Raw genomic sequence first — 21,391 nt, 5'->3', positions numbered from 1 at the left:
AATCCTCTAATTTGTCTAGGTCCCTCTGTATCCGATCCCTACCCTCTAGTGTATCTACCACACCTCCTAGTTTAGTGTCATCGGCAAACTTGCTGAGAGTGCAGTCCACACCATCCTCCAGATCATTAATAAAGATATTAAACAAAACCGGCCCCAGGACAGACCCTTGGGGCACTCCGCTTGAAACTGGCTGCCAACTAGACATGGAGCCATTGATCACTACCCGTTGAGCCCGACGATCTAGCCAGCTTTCTATCCACCTTACAGTCCATTAATCCAGTCCATACTTCTTTAACTTGGCAGCAAGAATACTGTGGGAGACCGTATCAAAAGCTTTGCTAAAGTCAAGGAATAACACATCCACTGCTTTCCCCTCATCCACAGAGCCAGTTATCTCATCATAGAAGGCAATTAGGTTAGTCAGGCACGACTTCATTAAAAGCATGACTTCATTAAAAGCACTCACACACATTAAAAGCACAGATGAAAAAGGGACAAATATATTTCCTTAAGCTTAGTGTTGACCATGATTCTACAGCTCTGTACCTTAATGCATCATCAGTAACCAACTGAATTTTACAATGGGGTGAATTCTGATTCCATTATGCATATTTTTCTGGGTTGTTAATGTGTTTGGGAAATTATTTACTTATAGTTTAACTCTATTAAAACAACCAAACATCTTTTTAATATGAACTTTTGATAGGAAAAAGGTGGAGTGTATGAGGGGACATGACAATATTAGTGGGGTTCTCTTACTACTTTTACCTGTGTTGAGAATAGTAGTGGCTATATTTAAATTTATCCAAGTGTGTGTTTTGTTTGTTCATTTTTTGTCTCTGAACTGGCCTATAGTTTTCTCGGGGATTATATTCTAATAATAAACTTTTGACAACCACTTTAGATTACCACGCAGGTAATCAGTCTCTATGTATCACAAGTATGTAAATTCAGAAACTACACTTTGACGTGATGCATTTATATGTGTCTATAGATATATACACAACATTTTTGGAAACCTAAGGGCTTGTCTATGCTTCACAGTTATTTTGGATTAAGGTATGGTATGAATTTAAAGCACGATAGCTATGCTGGAATAGTTTGTGTGTAGACATTATTATTTCAGAATAAACGTGTCCATATTGGGAGCTATTCCAGTTGCTTTTCTCAAAAGACAAGTCCTAAAATTGTCTTATGTTCTTTAACTGTCCAGTGACAAGTCAGAGCATTTTTCAGTAGAGGAAGATTAAATATAAATAATTCATTGATTTCAGAAAGGATCAATCTGCATAAGAAAAATCTAGTATCAGAGGGGTAGCCGTGTTAGTCTGATCTGTAAAAAGCAACAGAGAGTCACCCACGAAAGCTTATGCTCCAATACATCTGTTAGTCTTAAAGGTGCCACAGGACTCTCTGTTGCTTTTTAAAGAAAAATCTAGGTGTTTTTGTTGGCTGTAAAAATACTGATCCCCTGGTGTCAGTACATTATATGCATGTGTTTCTACAACCACTAACTTTATGATGCTGTTCGACAACAAAACTCTGACATATTGCCTCTAGTGGTGAACCTGTTATCAACTCAAAATATGAGGAAGAGTTTCATTTTGTTTTGTTTTTTTGTTGATGGGAATTATGGTTAATCCATCAGGAAACTTTGAAAAATGCTACATTTTGAATATTGCTTTGCAGGCAATAAGCTATCTCTTCAAGCTTAAACTTCACTCAGTTAGGATCTCTTCTTGAGTCTTTGTACAAAGTGGGACTATACAGCCGTACAGCACAAAATCTTATAGACAAATCAGCGTCCAAATTTGTTATTGCATTTTCCAGTAAAACAAGGCAAGAAAGAGAGAAAATGATAAACTGGTGATATCACCCAGGCACTAAGGTGCCTGTTTTTGAAGGGAATTAAAATTTTAGCATTTTTTGTCCGCTTAAAAAAATTCTGAAATGGCAAGGCATTTTTCAGTAATGCTCCTCTCCTTAGAATATGGCATATTCTGGTAGCATTAAGTTTACTGTAAACAGAAATAATCTCATGAGGTGGTGATCTGATTTCTAATCTGGTTTATTGGTAAACTTGGCAATGAATCTTAGCATGTATAGATCAAGAGATCTCAAAGCTCTTTTTACAAAGAATGGTAACTATCATTATCCCATTTTACATGTTGGAACTGAGGAACAGGTAGATTAAAAGACTTGTCCAAGTCTGTGGCAGAGAGAGGAGCAGAACCTAAGATTCCTGTAGGCCCCGTGCCTTTTCTTCAGGACCCAGTCATCTGGGATTTGACTTGAGGCTCAGTCAGGGCTAGGACTAAGATTGGAATTAGACTCAGATAGTGCAGACATTTTGAGAAGAGCTGTGAGTTGATTTTGACTACATTCAAACTGGAAGGTATTCCCCATTTTCTTTTTGAATCTATCCAAGATCCAAAACATAGGAGTGTGTGATTGGTTTTGGATTTTTAACTGTAAATTTCCACTGAAATTCTAAGGATTTATTTTCAAGTTTTGCTCACCTCAACTGGCAAAGTGGAATTGGGCTATACTCTCAGAGCCCAATGGAATGGCTGGGTTTTACATTGTGCCCTGAATTTCAACAGACAGGCTATTTCAGATCAGTGGGGGAAATAAGTCTCAAAGCTGGGAGCTTTGACTCCTAACTGCCAGATGTTCAAATCTAGGTACAATCAGAAGAAGCATCCTAGCTAATCCCAGTTGTTGTGACATATATAAAGAGCTATTTTCTCAAGTAGCCAGAACTCAAGCCACGTAAAACTTGAGATCAACACCAAGAAGCTGAATCAAATCCAGAAACTAACAGGAAGTTAGTACACTTTTCAGAAAATTGGTGTAACATGCTCTGGTCATGGTGCATTTAGTACCATCTATTATTTCCAAAATTACAGTAAAACTACCAAATATAAATCTGTAGTTATATTACAGTGTAAGTAATAAATACTTAAATAATATTTGTGCTTTACAGCAAACAGCGATAGAGCAAAATACAGAAAAACTGTCTGCATTTAAGATTTTCAGGTTTTGTTTGTTGTCATAGAAATATCATCATTTTTATATATGCAGTAATAGTTTCACTGAGCTTCATTGCAAGTAGAATATTTGTACAGCCAATTTATTTTTAATACTCCTTTAATACTACATCTCTTGAATTTTAAAAGCATTCATTCATGTAATAGTTAACTCTTCTTTTTGCACATGAGTGTATTATGCCTTCCAACACATTTGACTAAGTTCACTAAACTAGATTGCAAGTGACACAAATACATATATTGTCTTGGTATTTTTTCCATGGGGAATTCTAAACTGAAATAAATCAAGGTTAAGTGTTCTGCATAGCTGATCCTCCATTCAACACAAACAAAAATATGTAGTGGAATAGGTATTCTTCCATAGTATGTTTCCATGGATTCATCATGTTCAAGGGATCTGGTGTCACTAAAATTGAAGGTCCTGAGAGAGAAACCAAGGCTAATAAAGTGGCATTATAAACCAAAAGCATACAAACTAAATTAAATAGTAAAGGTCAAAATTACAATCTGATAATGAACTAACATGAGGAAGCTGTTACCTAATAACTTATATAATGGAGTTAACACTGCTTAAAGATGCATTTTAATTTACTGATTATTTCTGGGTTTCCAAGCCGACAGATTGATGGTGCTCAGTAAGGTAAAGACTGGAACTATCAGAGATGGAAATTCATTCTAAAATCACCAATACTGTTAAGAACGCTGGGGCCCTGCTGGAAAACTGGGCATATGCCCCGTCTAAATTGTATAAAGCTCCCATTCCAACCCCTGCAGATTTCCAAGATATGGGACTTTAAAAAAATACATGTGTGTATTGTATCGCAAACTCATCTCTTCTGCAATACTGAATCTTGCCTGATCTAGGCCTCTGGCAGGGGTGATTTTTTTTGGCGGGGGGGGGAGGGATGGACACTTTGGGTTATTGAAAATGGAAAACCCTCTGGCCTCCCCCAAAATTAAATAAGGAAACTAATTAATCCACGAACAATATGGAATATTTCACTATATGGATGGCCATTCCTTACACACCCTGATTCTAATATTGTCCTGTACTGTATTGACAAAGTTGGGCAGCAGTTATACTACTATGTCATACTTTATATATTCATGTCATCATAACGTTTGACTATATGTAATATATACTCCTTTACATTTATAAAAAATATGTATATTATATTCCTTATCTGTGGACTCTTAAAAATGATTTTTTTAAAAGGCTTTTCTCCCCAATTAAAAAAAAAAAAGAATCTGGCATTGTACAAATACATAGCAATAGATAGTAAGGCTAGTTGTACATTTTCTGACAAAAGGTTTTTGTGACAAAAATTGGGTTTTTGAGTACACAGTTATTTGCAAGTGTCTGTTCACCTTGAAAGTTTTTTGATTTTTTATTGGAATACGATTTTTTATAAAGTTTGAGAGGTTTTTTTGGTAGAAAGTCAACATTTCCCATGAAAATAAAAACAAACCAAAACCCCCTCTTTTTTGAGCAAGTCTAATTGATAGATCCTGTCCTGAAGAGTTACTTTGTTCATCTATGTTGCAGTTATGATTGAATAGCATTAACCTTGACTGAGAATTTAGTCTGTGCTTAGCATTTTATGAAAACTGAAGTACAGAATTACTGGTAGCAGGAACAGTAAAATACCAAACACAGGTCATACTATCTCATCCCCAGCATTTTGTAGCACTGAAAGCTCAGGATTTCCTAGTAACATTTTATCTAACCTGTTCCTTCATTTATCAAGTGAGGATGTCTTGAATCATTTTTTTCTAATATTCTGTCCTGCTGCACAATCACCAATACTGTTAAGAACTTTTTTTCCCCTAAGATCTAACTTAAACTTTTCCTTTCTTAGCTTCAGGCCACTGCTCCTTGTCCTAACATCATCTGAGACTGAATAATTCCCTTCTTTCATTTACATTGTTACCTTGAAGCAATTTGATTAATACAATTCACTGATTATGACACCTTCTGTGGCAGATGGCCACCATGTTACACTAATTTAATTTCAATATTTTATAATAATTCACTTTAAAGTTACACAGTAGAGAAAAACAATAATTGCATATAAATCATAGGAATTATCAAGATTTACCTTAAGTTCATCTGATAACTCTTTTCTACATAGTAGAAAAATGGTGTTAATAGCAAAAAAAAAAAAAAAAGGCAAGTTTTGCATGGTACTTAAAAATTAATAGTGCTGCTAGATGTTTCAATGGGAATGGTGTAAGATAGAGTGTTTTTACCCCAGCTGTGTAACTTTAAACTGCAGCTCTGCTATTAGGCTGCTACTGTATTTAGTTGGCTGAAGCCTCTGTTTATATATACAGTTTATATATACAGTCTGTATATACACACACATTTATTTCTCTTTTTCTTTTCTTTTAGCTGATGGATGCACTGACTGGTCGGTGGATTACAAGAAGTATCAAGTTCTAGTGGGAGAGCCTGTTCGTATAAAATGTGCATTATTTTATGGCTATATCAGAGCAAATTACTCTCTAGCACAAAGTGCTGGCCTTAGTTTGATGTGGTACAAAAGCTCTGGACCTGGAGATTTTGAGGAACCTATAGCTTTTGATGGAACTAGAATGAGTAAAGAAGAGGATTCTATTTGGTTTCGGCCAACAGTGGTGCAAGACAGCGGTCTTTACGCATGTGTTATAAGGTACTTTTAAAACAAAATTTATGCTTGAATACAGTGAAACACAGTAGAATTATTGTTCCTAATACTGAACCTTTATGCTACCATCCACAGCACATAATGTTTTCAGTGATTTTGGTCTTTTTTCCCCCTGATTGTGAATGTTTCATGAGTAACTTAGGTTTTTCTTGAAAGTATTCAATAGTCAAAATTATTTGCTGTATAATTTATAATTTTAGTTTATAGATTTATATTCAAAATGTGAAGCATATTGATTAGTTTTTATTGGACATATCAGTCATGTTACAGTTCCCTGCTTGGATGTGCATAACTATGAGAATGAGGTTTCTAGTGTGATTGTTTGTTTACAAATTCAGAATTTATTTTCTACACGTTTTCTCCAATATTACCTTTGTACAGACTGATTTTTGCAAAATGTTTTGCCAATAACTAATTAACTAGAATATTTTCATAAAGTGAATTAAAAATGGGTTTAAATGCAATCAAAGCAAACTCATTAAAAAGTTTACAGTATATGCACCCTTCTATAACTGTCACTGGCTCAGTCCTGCATTGGGAGCTTAGGATGCTGGGTACCTTCCAAAGGTGCTCAGCACCGTGTAGTATTAAACCCCATTATCACAAAATCAAGCATAGTTCTATTTCTTATTTTGGAGATGAATGTTCCACTTCTTTCTGCATTTCTGATAGGTCATACTGATGTATTGTTTCCAGCCCACAGAGAAAATAGAGACCATCTGGCCACCCACTTATCTTTTCAATATAGAATTAATTTTACAGATAAATTAAAATGATGCAAATTAAAAAACCCTGCTTGCAGAGGGGAAGCACAGTTATTTTCACATAACACTGTGGTAATTATAGGTAAAGGCTTGTTTTTTATCATGAGCCACTGTATGTGATGAACATTAAAACTCCTAGAAAACTATTATTTTTGTATCCTGGTAGCCTGAATTAATGCACCTTTTTAAACAGATTTTGTTTATGATGGTTAAGAACTTCATATAATTTACTTGGGATGAAATGCTACTCTTGAAACACCCACAAACTGCTGGATATCAACAGGAGTTCTGTGTGTGTGGATAGAGGGCAGATAAATATGGCCTTTTTGCCCAAATCCTGAAATCTTTTATTGTCAGGTATAAAGCCTATTAGCATTTAAAATCAGTGGGCCTTATTATGATAATATGCTCTATACCCAACAATAAGAGTTTGTAAAGTTGGACCCCAAAAGTTAATATATACAGTACTTCAGTGACCTTATTAGAGAATGTAATGTGAAGCAAAACAATAAAACACAAAACAGTGAATTACTAAGTGAATGCCTCCTCTCCTAAATTCTCACGTTATGAACTAATGGTCTTAACAACATACGTTTACAAAAAATATCTGAGATTTTGAGGTGAAGCAGTGCAGAAAAATTCAATAAGGTTCTAGCAGCTCTTCCAAAGCTATCACTGTTGAAATAGCTAGGAAAAACCACACCATCATGACAGCTCTGTTACTGCCATCACCACTGAAACTACTAGAACATTCTGCGCTGCTGTCCTGTAGGTGGTGCCAGGAGGCAGAGTGAGCTGTAGAATCTGGAGAGGCATATGTAGGCTTGTATGTAATTTTTGCCAAGATAGACATTGGAATATGCAGTAATGATGTGTGTGTGTGTGTGTGTGTGTGTGTGTGTTTTGAGATTCTTTGTTCTTGTTCAAAGGGTCTCTAAAACAATTCCACAATGATGCTAAGCTTACTTTAGGGCTGTACTGAGCAGCTCAGTTAAGGCAAAGGGGACGCATAGTGATACACTCATGACCATAGTGTGACTACTTGCACTGTTTTGAGTACTGTATGGAGCAAGAAAAAACACTGTGCTACAAGTGAACCTTTTTGAAAAGTTTAAAGCAAATAACCCAACTCTTTGAGTTCTAAAGCTCAAAAATGACGGTGGTAGAGAAATCACATTTCTGACGATAGCAAATGAGTTCTTATTTAAGGAGTATTCATAACTCAGGAAGAGATCTTGACTTTGACTTCAAATTCCTTGCACACTTACTCCTCCATGAGAACTAATATGTAAGTCGGAATGCAGCTTGTCCTCTCTCTCCATCCGATATATTGCTTTGGCAGTACTTGAATCACATAAATGGTGTTAGTAGGCTCCTACTCCCAACTGCATGTCACAAATAGTCTTAAGAGTTTCCCTCTTACCACATCCATTCTTGCTCTGACATTTGTGGTCCTCTACTTGCCATATGTCTTGGGGGACAAAGGCTCAATGATCCATTAGTGAATAAAGTCCTATCACAGAGTAGAAGAGGAGCTAAATTGCTGGGGAGGAAGGGAGGGAATCACTGGAAAGAATTTTCTCATGACCTCTGGAAGGAGGTTGCCTCTTGTTGTTAAGAGCAACAGAAGTAAAGAACAGAAACTGATGGTTGACAAGTCCCTGGGCCATCAGAAATGCACGTAGGGGCTATCAGAGCATGAAGAACAGATAAACAGGCAAGTAAGGAAGGTGAGCTTTAGAAAAACTACATACAGCTTTCCTCAAATCCCAGACATAGGAAGAAGGGGTGGAGTGGCCCAGGGTTTACCATTTGCTTTGCCCTTTGCAACTGCTCTCCTCTCCTCTGCTGGTATCCTATCCCAGTTCTGTACCCCTGATCCTTATGTAAACAGTGAGGAAAATAAATTTCTCAGCTTGCAGAAAAAATAGAGCAACTGGGATACTGAATTGTGAGTATAGAGATATGGTGATAAGTGAAGTACTATATATAAATGTTTAGATACATGGTTTGGGCAGCCTCCCAAAAGGATGTGCTAGCAGAAGCGAATAATCTGATCCCAAGTGGAATGCCTCCTCCCACTTTGTTGAGGGCAGTTCTTTGCCAGTCTGACTCCCTTCCCTTCCCTTCCCTTCCCTTCACTTCAGGAGCTAAAGATTGGTGCTTGTGTGCGTGTGTGCATGCACACACCCACATCCTCTCGCTCCCCTCTCCTATGCTTGCAACATCAACCCTCTCCAACTTCCCATTCTAGCCCTCACCTTTGCCCTTCAGTAAATGCTGCCAGCCATAAGAAACATGCACAGCATCATCAACATTTTGCAATACCTTTTGCTATATTCAATTAATCTGCTTCAAACATGCAGGCTATAGATACCTTCCACCAAGTTAATGCTTCCTGGAGGCAAGATGGAGAGGTCACCAGATTGGGCTGGAAGTGGAGGAGAAGGCTTGCTGTCCCTGTGGCTATCTTCTTTGATCACTATCACATTAGTAGCATTGAGAAGACTGCTAGACCTATAGAGTAATGATGCATACCACCCATTATTTTGTAGCAGCCTTATACATGTAAAAAAAGTAAACAGATTTTATCTTATATACAAAAGTACTTTCATGTGCTGTGACATGTATTCTGCGTTGCAACCCTGAGGAAGTTGAAAGTTGTAGAAAATAAAGGCTTACAGTGGATATTCCATCACACTGTTATCTATTGTGTTTGCTAGATTGCACTATTGTTGAATGAATATATTTCTAAAGAATTCTCAGATTTTTTATAAAAAAAACTTGCCTTTTCAGTTCCAGGATCAAGTCTGTCTCTCTAGATGATCAACTTTTTGTTCATTATTACTGCATGGTGACTCATTAACATACAGCTGCTAAGAAAAAATAGTCTTTTGTGTAGACAGACAAGAACTTTATACATTGTCATTATGCTGTGTACGTACTTGTAAGAGTTTGTGCTTGAATTACAACTTATATTATTTCTGTGATAGCAATCAATACTCAGTATTCTCTTTTCAAACTCTGCATCCCTCTTCTTGCAACAACTTGTGACTATGATACCCGTTTACATTATTTTCCTTGTTGTCTGGCTATACCAGAAGGAGGACAGGAGACACTGGGTATGGCTTAATTATGCCACAACATTATTATTAGATGTCTGGAAGTACCCGGCAGATTAAAGAGTACAGTGCAGGTAACTCCATAATCATTTCAATATCTACTTGGGGACTTCCGTCAGCCCCCCGCCCCTTCTATCTTGGTCCCCAGACAGCCCAAATGAGGATTAAGGTGTGGGCTATAGAGGAGGGGGTGTTTGGCTCCCTGCCGTGCCAGTCATAGGTGCCCTGAACATCTCCCTATTCTGCTCCTTTAACAAACACCTTCTTTAAATGCTTTACCAAACCATCCATGTGATCTCTGTATCCCCTCCCTTCAGAGTACCTGCACTGGACATCCACCACAAGGAGGCACCAGCAATTATCTTGACTGCCTCCCCCACATACCCAGCAGGGTTCCCAGACATCTCTCACTGCCCCCTTTTATATCAGCCAAAAATGTGTCTGTGCCCAAGTCTGACAGGTGAATTCCATTATCCCTGAATAATTCTGTTGCCCCATGTGCTATGTCAGGATGCAAAATTACCAACCTCCCTTATGATCCCCATGAATTTGGCCATGTCCCTACTGATATACCTCCTAGTTTTATCAAACTGTGGGTGGGAGGGGGCTTCACAGCTCTCTGCCACACCCTGCATTGAAGGACGTTTCACCACACAGTTTTTACTCCTGGAAAAAGTTCCAGGATCTGCCTCAAGTCCCTCTTAACTCTGAGCATTAAGGCTACCCATTTACAAATCCCTAAATCATTTTCTCCAAGGTACACCGCTATTATATATGGTGCCTACTGATGAGCCCCCACAGTGTATAGAAGTGACATTAACTGGTCCTGTAACATGCCCCTTGTTCTGTGCCAGCTCAGGATTGCATCATCACTGAGCCCCAGCTGTGAACCCTCAGGCAACCTGAATGTCCGCTTATGCACCCAGTGAACAATACTGTGCCCACAGATCCACACCACCATCTGCATGGCCCATCTTCCCACATCTGGAATAAGAACACAACAAAAAATTTATGCCGACTCTCCACTGGGGTCTCGCATACATTCTATATGCTTTCAAATGCGAACATCCAATTGCTTGAATTGCCCCAGCTCCCATACCTGGCTGTGTCACTGCTGTTATCTTCCCAAACCTGAATGCATGGGAACCAAATTCATGGGCTGGAAACCTCAGCCTCGTTAGTCCCTGTCTCAACACCATAACAAACGGATATGTTGTGAGGGGACTCCCGTCACTGCATAAAGAGGGGCCCATCCCTTCCCAGTCTTATTGCCATGTATGCGCTCAAAGCCTCCCCCGGGCTTAGGCCAGGCTTGCCACCCTCCCGTAGGATAATGGATATGCCAAAGCCTTCTTGATCCATCTTTGACTTTCACAAGTTTAATATAACTGCTTGCCCCTGACAATGTATATTCCACAGTTCCACACCCTTCCAGTAGAGTCCCTACAGGACCCAGGTACTAGCTTGCTGACCTTGAAAGCTCAAAAAAATTATACTAAAAATGCTGCCCTGGTCATAATCATAGAATCATAGAACCATAAAATTAGAAGGGACCACAAAGGTCATCTAGTCTAACCCCCTGCCAAGATGCAGGATTTGTGTCTAAACCATCCAAGACAGATGGCTATCCAGCCTCCTTTTGAAAATCTCCAGTGAAGGAGCTTCCACAACCTCCCAAGGCAGTCTGTTCCATTGTCCTACTGTTCTTACAGCTAAGAAGTTTTTCCTGAGCTTTAATCTATATCTGACAGCCAACTGGTGATGTAAGTAATGCAGTGTCTACACGGACATTGTGTTGCCCTAACTATATCGACCTAAGTGCTATGCCTCTCAGTGAGGTGGAGTTTTTAAGTTGATGTCGTGGGTGACTTACATCGGCCAGGGCATCATTGTAATGTAGACACTGACAGAGTTAGGTTGACGTAAGCTACCTTATGTCAACCTAACTCTGTAGTGTAGGCCAGGCCTCAGTATCCTCTTATGCAAATATCTTATAATTTTTATAGGATCTCATAAATCCTGAGCATTTGAGCTTTGGAACCTAAACCACGTGTACTACTAGAGTCCCTCTGTTTTATTGTATGGCCCTAGTTATGTTAAAGCAAGCTTTCTTATATAATTTGTTTTTTTGTTGCTGTGCTCAAAGATAGTATTTTCTTGGACAATTGTGAACATTGAGAAAAAGAATTTTTGTGGCTTGTTTAAATAAACACCTCCTGGATATTACCGACCACCTGATATATTACCGACCACCTGACCAGGATGGTGATAGTGACTGTGAAATGCTCATGGAGATTAGAGAGGCTATTAAAATAAAAAAAAAAAACTCAATAATAATGGGGGATTTCAATTATCCTCATATTGACTGGGTACATGTCACCTCAGGATGGGATACAGAAAGAAAGTTTCTTGACACCTTAAATGACTGCTTTGTGGAGCAGTTGGTCCTGGAGCCCACCAGAGGAAAGGCAATTCTTGATTTAGTCTGAAGTGGAGCACAGGATCTGGTAGAAGAGGTGAAGATAGCTGGATCGCTTGGTAATAGTGATCATAATATAATAAAATTTAATATCCCTGTGGCAGGAAAAACACCACAGCAGCCTAAGACTATAGCATTTAATTTCAGAAAGGGGAACTACACAAAAATGAGGAGGTTAGTTAAACAGAATTTAAAGGGTACAGTGCCAAAAGTGAAATCTCTGCAAGCTGTGTGGAAACTTTTTAAAGACACCATAACAGAGGCTCAGCTTAAATGTATACATCAAATTAAAATACCTAGTAAGAGAACCAAAAAAAGAGCCACCGTGGCTAAACAACAAAGTTAAAGAAACAGTGAGAGGCAAAAAGGCATCCTTTAAAAAGTGGAAGTTAAATCCTAGTGAGGAAAATTGAAAGGAGCATAAACACTGGCAAATGAAGTGTAAAAATGCAATTAGGAAGGCCCAAAAAGAATTTGAGGAACAGTTAGCCAAAGACTCAAAAAGTAATAGCAATTTTTTTTTTAAGTACATCAGAAGCAGGAAGCCTGCTAAACAACCAGTGGGGCCACTGGATGATCGAGGTGCTAACGGAGCACTCAAGGACGATAAGGCCATTGCAGAGAAACTACATGAATTCTTTGCATCGGTCTTAACGGCTGAGGATGTGAAGGAGAGCCATTGTTTTTAGGTGACAGATCTGAGGAACTGTCCCAGATTGAGGTGTCATTACAGGAGTTTTGAAACAAATTGATAAATTAAACAGCAATAAGTCACGAAGACCAGATGGTATTCACCCAAGAGTTCTGAAGGAACTCAAATGTGAAATTGCAGAACTACTAACTGTAGTCTGTAACCTATCATTTAAATCAGCTTCTGTACCAAATGACTGGAGGATAGCTAATGTGACACCAATTTTTAAAAAGGGCTCCAGAGGTGATCCCAGCAATTACAGGCCTGTAAGCCTGACTTCAGTAGCGGGCAAACTGGGCCAAACTATAATAAAGAACAATATTGTCAGACATATAGATGAACATAATTTATTGAGGAAGAGTCGACATGGTTTTAGTAAAGGGAAATCATGCCTCAGCAATTTACTATAATTTTTTGAGGGGGTCAACAAGCATGTGGACCAAGGGGATCCAGTGGATATAGTGTACTTAGATTTTCAGAAAGCCTTTGACAAGGTGCCTCACCGAAGGCTCTTACGCAAAGTAAGCTGCCACGGGATAAGAGGGAAGGTGCTCTCATGGATTAGTAACTGATTAAAAGATAGGAAACAAAGGGTAGGTATAAATGGTCAGTTTTCAGAATGGAGAGAGGTAAATAGTGGTGTCCCCCAGGGGTCTGTTCTGGGACCAGTCCTATTCAACATATTCATAAATGATCTGGAAAAAGGGGTAAACAGTGAAGTGGCAAAATTTGCAGATGATACAAAATTACTAAAGATAGTTAAGACCCAGGCAGACTGTGAAGAGCTACAAAAGGATCTCTCAAAACCGGGTGACTGGGCAGCAAAATGGCCCATGGTATCAGAGGGGTAGCCGTGTTAGTCTGGATCTGTAAAAAGCAACAAAGAGTCCTGTGGCACCTTAAAGACTAAAATGGCCCGTGAAATTTAATGTTGATAAATGCAAAGTAATGCACATTGGAAAGCATAATCCCAATTATACATATAAAGTGATGAGGTCTACATTAGCTGTTACAACTCAAAAAAGATCGTGGAGTTATTGTGGATAGTTCTCTGAAAACATCAACTCAAAGTGCAGCAGCAGTCAAAAAAGCAAACAGAATGCTGGGAATAATTAAGAAAGGGATAGTTAATAGGACAGAAAATATCATGTTGCCTCTATATAAATCCACGGTACGCCCACATCTTGAATACTGTGTGCAGATGTGGGCACCCCATCTCAAAAAAGATGTATTGGAATTGGAAAAGGTTTAGAAAAGGGCAACAAAAATTATTAAGGGTATGGAATGGCTTATATATGAGGAGAGATGAATAAGACTGGGAGTTTTCATATTGGAAAAGAGACGGCTAAGGGGAGATATGATTGAGGTCTATAAAATCATGACTGATGTAGAGAAAGTAGATAAGGAAGTGTTGTTTACTACTTCTCATAACACAAGAACTAGGGGTCACCAAATGAAATTAATAGGCAGCAGGTTTAAAACAAACTAAAGGAAGTATTTCTTCACACAGTGCACAGTCAACCTGTGGAACTCCTTGCCAGAGGTTGTTGTGAAGGCCAAGACCATAACAGGGTTCAAAAAAGAACTAGATCATAGAATCATAGAATATTAGAGTTGGAAGAGACCTCAGGAGGTCATCTAGTCCAATCCCCTGCTCAAAGCAGGACCAACACCAATCATAAATTCATGGAGGATAGGTCCATCCATGGCTATTAGCCAGGATGGGCAGGAATGGAGTCCTAGCCTCTGTTTGACAGAAGCTGGGAATGAACGACAGGGGTGGATCACTTGATGATTACCTGTTCTGTTCATTCCCTCTGGGGCACCTGGCACTGGCCACTGTCGGAAGACAGGATACTGGGCTAGATGGACCTTTAGTCTGACCCAGTAGGGCCGTTCTTATGTAACATACATGTCAAACATTGCAATTCTTGTTCAGGTATACAAGACAGATTTGGTTATGACAAGGCTAAGCAAAATAGCTCCATGAAGTAATTGCTAGCAAGAGCCTTTTTAAGGTTGACCCAATGCATCGTAAAGACACTGAAGCAGTTTACAAATGTGTCAGTTAATAAGAATATTTGTGACCTGCCTTCACCTGAGTTAATGCATACCCAAAAGTCTACTAGGTATAACCCTATAGTTTGTATAATAATTTGAGTTGCTTTGAAGGTCCAGATTCAATTTTGAATTTCAGGTTCAGATTGGGAATAACAACTGCCCAGATAAATACGTTTCTAGTTGGGATGGGCAAATAGATTCAGACAAATTAACCAACTTGTCCCACAATCTAGAATCTTCAACCATTACCAGGATCAAATTTAAACCTAACATTTTGGGGGTTCTGAAATATTCAGATAAGGGGAGGTTCTACTTCTGAATGAAAGCAGGAAGTGAGAAGTGATCTTATTCTCATGAAATTTTCAGCCCACTTTTGCCAGATCTAGAGGCCTAAACAGTTAGAACAGACATCCAGATTTGTGTACTTATCATAACCTGAACTTGAAGCTTTTTGGTAACCACCAAGTGCAATTTTTATTTTGGGGCAGATCCACAATAGGAAGAACTTAAAGATTCAAGACTGTAGATGGGTGGTAAAAAGGTAGATTATTAATTATTCATATATTATAAAGCCAGAAAGGACCACAGTGATCATCTAGTCTGACCTTAGAGGCCCTAGAATTTCCATTAATTAATTCCTGTTTGAACTACAACGTATCTTTTAGAAAAATGTCCCATCTGGATTTAAATATTGTCAGTGATGGAGAATCCACCACAATCCTTGGTAAGTTGTTTCAAATGGTTAACTACCTTTACTGTTAACATTTTGCTCCTTATTTTCAGTCTGAATTTGTCTAGCATTCAAATTCCAGCCATTGAGCAATGCACATCATTTTGTTGTGGAAATACACATCTGAGTTGCATTAATCCTGCTATGACATATCAGTAAGGGCAGTGGCCTCAGGGTCAGGGTCTTCCTATGCTCTATAATATAGTCACTGATATTCTGCCGATGTGTTAACATGACGGTGCTTCTGACTTTTCACAACATGTAAGGTAATTTTCATTGCTATCTAGCTACACTTTTAACCCCTGCAGCACATAACTTAGTTGAAACTTTTTTGCTTTTATAAAGACTAGAATATGGGAATTCTACAATATAGTTGCATAAAAGAAATAATGTAACTTCTCTGCCACTTAGTTTAATTGTAGAAATTGATTCTACTTTTGCTCCACACGAGGGTATTTTAAATAAAGAAATATATTGACTTTGTCAACAACATTTTGCTTTTAAAAACAACTCCAAATAGTAGAAATGAAAATGGTATAAATGAATGTGTATTAGCCTCTTATTTCATTCTTTCCCTAGCCATGATATGAACAACCAATTGAGACTACCATCAATTTATGAAAAGGTAATCCTATTTCTTTAACTCATAGCAAAGTTTCATTGGGTATGTCTACACTGAGATAAAAACCCACAGCTCCATGTCTCAGAGCCTGGGTCAGCTGACTTGGGTTCACCAGGCTCTGGCTGAAAGGCTCACAATAGCAGGGTAGACTTTAGGATCAGGCTGGAGCCTGAACTCTGAGACCAGCTCGACTCTCACCACTCATGGGGTCCCAAAGGTCTATACTGTAGTTCTATAGCCTTGCAGCCCAAGCCCACGAACCTGAGTCAGCTGACCCAGGCCAGCTGTGGCTATGCTGTGGATCTTTTATTGTAGTGTAGACATAACCATCATTAGTTTATATAACATCAGATTTATCCAGTAGCTGGATTTGAATCTTCATATTCATTTTAAAGATTATCAGCATTGCTCTTCTCTGGCTTACCATTAACTTTTGGAAGAGGCTGTCATGAATGACATAACCAATGAAGGCTATTTCAACTTAACTAACTTAAGTAATTACAGTCCTAGTATACACTTGCGATTACTGCGAAGAGCTAAATTATGCTTGTGATGTATCTTCATATACTGTTGTAATTTAAGGATATACATATGAAGTTTACAATATTACTGACGTGTACAATTCATTTATCTAAAAAAACCCTGTAATTTTAAGCCAAAATAACGCAACAATTATATACTAAAAAAAACAGACCAAACCAAAACTCACCACTTTCAGGGAAGCATTCTTTTAAATTATCATTTAGGGTGCAGTTCAAATCCTGTAATGTCTTAGTCCACTCCCCCTGTGAAGACTTCTTGGATAGCAACCCCTCTGTGCACTGGTTCCTGACAATCACATTGTACATATAGACATATAGGTGTTGTAATTTCCATTGTCAGAAATATTGAATAAAATACAAGGAAGGCAAAGACACCTCTGCTTTTGGGGTGGGAGGAAAGTTGAGTCTAAAAGAAATAGGATTCATTTTTTCATAAACTGCAGACACCATTCCTAAATCATCATAAGTAACATAAAAGCTTTTACAAGTGAGATTTACAATGCCACAATACCTGGCATTCTTTTAATGTTAGTACTGATTTCTAAATATCTCCACTTGACTCTGAGAAGGATTTTTCCCCAGATAATTAGATACATACAGAATTATAAATATTTCACCTAAATGATTTTCAACATTTATTACTTATACATATGTTTTATTTTCTGATCTTGTTTATGTTAATTTTGTTTAAAGTAGCTTACACAAATGTCAAAGTTACTATATAATTTTTATTTGTTTCTCTTTTGTAGAAGTTAGTATTAACTGAGATTTCTTAATGTTTGTCTCTTCAGAAGGTAATCTTTTAGTTCCCTGTGCAGTTCTATATAATATAATGTTTCTAACTGAAAACCATCCTACACTTTTAAAGTTGATGCCAGGGAGCCTACCTTATTGACTGGCTCTTCCCGATATACTAATTTTGAATGTAATATTTTCAGGCATTTCTCTAAAAATCCACCCTTTCTACCAAAATATTAGAAGCTAAATTTTGAAAAAATAAGAGCCTGATATGTACATGCAAATTGGGCACCTAACTCAGAGAGCAAGTTCAGGTGCTTACATTATTTAAGTTTAATGTTGTTATGGCATATTGCAGTCAAGTCCCGAGGCCCCAGTTAGGGTCAGGGTCTCCTAGTGATGGGTACTATACAAACAAATTAAAAGACTTCCTCAAAGAGCTTGCAGTTTGGCACACTGTAAACAAAGATACAAAAAGAGCAGTTAGGATGATGGTGTGGATGGATAGAAAGAAGTGAGGAAAAATAGAAGGAAATAAGAACTGAGATAGAAGCAGGATTTGAGTTGTGCAGATGTTTGAGAATGGAAATTTTGTGTGAAAAGGAATATCACAGAAGAGATTTGATAGGGGAGTGATAAGTTCTTTGTAATGGCAGAAGATAATTTTAGCAGTAATGTCTTAATAAACTGGAGAAGAGGAAGCTGAGAAGCAGATAGAAGTGAAAGATCACCAAAGAATAAATGAAATATTGGGATGGGGTAGAGAAGAAAGTAATATTTTCAGTAGTAATTAATCTGCAGGATTTGGGAATGGATGTAATATTGGAGGAGAAGAGAGATGAATTTAAAGTGACAGTCACCAGGCAAAAGCCACTGTAGAGCCAGTTTTAGTGGAGTTGAAGAAACAGATTCCCATAGTCAGGGGCCCAAGAAAGAAATTCTTGCAAGAGTTCTTTATCTGATACCAGTTTTCTTTTACTGTTAATTATTTTAATACTGAGATAATAATTTCTTAAGGGAATCAATGGAATAAAATAGAGATTATCCTGCAAATTATGTCAGTGTCTTGCTAGTACATTAGGATTTTAATATTCTTTCTAGTAGTGCAGGCTTTACCTCCTTTGTATTCATTGTCACATTTCTTCTTTGCTCCAATAATTAAAAAATTCATTTCCCCACTGACATGGGGGAAGTTATTTTATACAAAATTCAGCTCAGTTTCCTAATATGGTCTGTTTGTGATGGCTGATCTTGTAAAACTGGAATCTTCAGGAAAAAAATGTGTATCCTCTGTAAGTTACAGTAGCTGACTTTATTTCTAGTAAGAAATGGAGTTGACCACTTATTAAAGGAAAGAAGTATTGGACTATTTCAGACTCAACTGTTAGGGATGGATAGGAAACTACAATTCTGTTTAATTGAAAATTATTACAGTTCCAGAATGAGTTTTTTGTCCCAACACAGAATAAAAATGACTTTTGACGATTTTTCACTAATAAACAGGAAAGAGACAGATGGACAGATGCCTTCCCTCTCCTGCCTTCCTTTTCCCCTCCAATAGCCAGTAGCCCTGTGATTAAGGCAGTCGTCTGGGAGATGCAGGTTCAAGACCATATAGGGTGACTTGATTTTTCATACTTGCTAAGACCAAAAATTTTGACCAAAAATTCCAAGTTGGACCTGAGAAACCTTCCTGATGTAGTTTTCATCTAAGCCAATATGTTTCAGCAAAACATTTTTTTTTTTTTTTTTGCAAAATGACTCATTTCAATCAGAGAAACATTTAATTGACATTTTTTCAACCAGCTCCATCTACTGTAAACTGCAATTAATCTATCTGGGGAGAAGGGATCACATGTTATATAAAATAATGCAAAACAAAGATGTCCTATCATATGTCCCCACATCAGATAGAAAACAAAATTAATTAAGTTAAATCCAGATACTTAGTATTGATGTCTTTAGTAGACTTTTTAAAATAAGGGCAACCAGATTTGCTCTTTAATGATCAGTCTGAGACCTACCTTTTGAACAGAGACCTTCAGAATGTGCAAATTCAAGTGGTGGATAAACACCTTATGCAAGAATTGATATGAGGCTGACTCAGTAAAGGTTAGTTATGAGATTTCAAACATGCTGCTTACATATTGCAAAGCAGATGAGAAAATAATGTGACTGCAGTAGCAAACTATAAAAGTTTGTACATTTAAAATTAAAGTTGAAAATTTTACTGCAGTTTGTCATTTTTAATAAAAAGATAAAATTAGCAGCATAAGGTAATAATTCACCTTTACCTTTTTATTTTCTGTCATTTTATTTAGGCAAGGATTTTTAAAGGAGATTACACGCATGTACATATATTTCTATTATTAAACCAGTAAACTATACTAACTATTTTGCTATGTAGTATATTTTCAATTTTGACCATTTTGTAAACCTGGAGAATATTTGGAATAGTAACATCATGCTTACTCCTTTCTATTTCTAAATTCACTTTTATGGTGAATCTTGAAGTTTTCCTGTGACTAAAAGCTGGACTGGGCACTGGACTGGGATTCAGGATACCTGGGTTCAATTCCCAGCTCAGCCACTGGCCTGCTGGGTGACCTTGGGCAAGTTATGTCCCTCCCTGTGCCTCAGTTTTCCCATCTGTAAAATGGGAATATGGTAGACCTCCTTTGTAAAGTGCTCTGAGAACTACAGATCACAAGTGCTATATAACAGCTAGGTACTATTGTCATTATTAAAAAAAACAGGAATTGTACATCAACTGGGATTGGGAAATACTGAATAGTTATGATGAGACAAGCAAATACTTGCAAGTTACCTGTCAGGACATTTACATGGTGGAGGGATAAATGTTGTCACCTGCACATTTGGGAGACAATGCAATGAAAATGTAAACTTTGACAAGTTCTTGAGTGCAAGTAGAAAGCAACCAAAAAAAAAAAAAAGTGAGAGATAGAAAGAAAAGTAAAATAATTACTTTGATTTTCTATTACCTTCAGAGATAATTTTACTCATAATTTTGCCATCCTCTTACAAATTGTTTATGTTCACTTTCTATGTCTTGTTTCAGATTAGGCCTTGATCCTGAAAACACTTACTTAATTTTACACAAATGAGCAGACCAATTGATTGTGTTTAAAGTTAAGCACATACATTAAGCATACCTTCAAGATTTCCAACCTGACAGTGTGTGACATAAACCATCCAATTGTGTGCCAATCAACCAAAATGTAGAACACCTGCATTTTGTTGTATGTTTTGGCATAATTGACAGATTATATTTTTTAAGGATAAAATATGTTTGAAAAGTTGTTTCATAACTAAATAGTGTGAACTCATTAAATCAGTGTTATATATTCTTGCCAACTCCAAGTATTCAAAGATCATAAGTCAAATTCATGAGATTTGCTTAATATTTATATATTTTTTTAAATAATTCATTTTTACTTTTCTATTTATCTTATGGTTTTTAGTATTTAAGGTTCACATTTTCAAAGTTTCTTCACAAACATGAGAGTTAGAAACTTCCTTTTTTTAAAAAAGAAGGGAAGTAAATAGAGTTTTGACAAAAAAAAACAAGTATCGAGTGACTCTCAATGAAATCATGAGAAAGAGCAGCACACTATTACAGATGAGATTAAAGTTGGAGAAAAGGTCTCTGCCCAGGTTGATTGGGGATATGGGGTGGGGAAGCTGAAGAGAATGTCCCTGCCTCAGCTTCTCTTGAGGCACGATGGTGAAGGGACCTGGGGAGGGAAGGGAGATATTTCTCAAGGTTGCCTCCAGGAAAATTAATTCAGACCATCCACTGGTTTCTCCTGCAATTAACTCAGCCCCTACACACCAAGACAATTCAGGTCAACCCTAGTGTAATTAATTGAGGCACCAATCTCTAC

At 37.5% G+C, this 21,391-nt stretch overlaps 1 protein-coding gene across 1 annotated transcript in view; it reads left to right on the top strand.

Annotated features, from left to right (window-relative positions):
- Nucleotides 1–314: 314 nt before the first annotated feature.
- IL1RAPL1 (interleukin 1 receptor accessory protein like 1) overlaps nucleotides 315–21,391 on the top strand; it is a gene marked incomplete at its 5' end in the record, with an annotated part of 543,011 nt that continues 521,934 nt past the window's right edge. The window contains 3 exon segments of the mRNA XM_065423246.1: nucleotides 315–337; nucleotides 1,295–1,320; nucleotides 5,443–5,722. Coding sequence (XP_065279318.1) covers nucleotides 315–337; nucleotides 1,295–1,320; nucleotides 5,443–5,722 — 329 coding nt within the window.

The sequence above is a fragment of the Emys orbicularis genome, chromosome 1, assembly GCF_028017835.1.
Source record: "Emys orbicularis isolate rEmyOrb1 chromosome 1, rEmyOrb1.hap1, whole genome shotgun sequence".
NCBI classification, from domain to species: domain Eukaryota; kingdom Metazoa; phylum Chordata; order Testudines; family Emydidae; genus Emys; species Emys orbicularis.
Note: the sequence above shows the minus strand (reverse complement) of the source record. Positions and strands in the feature narration are given on the sequence as shown.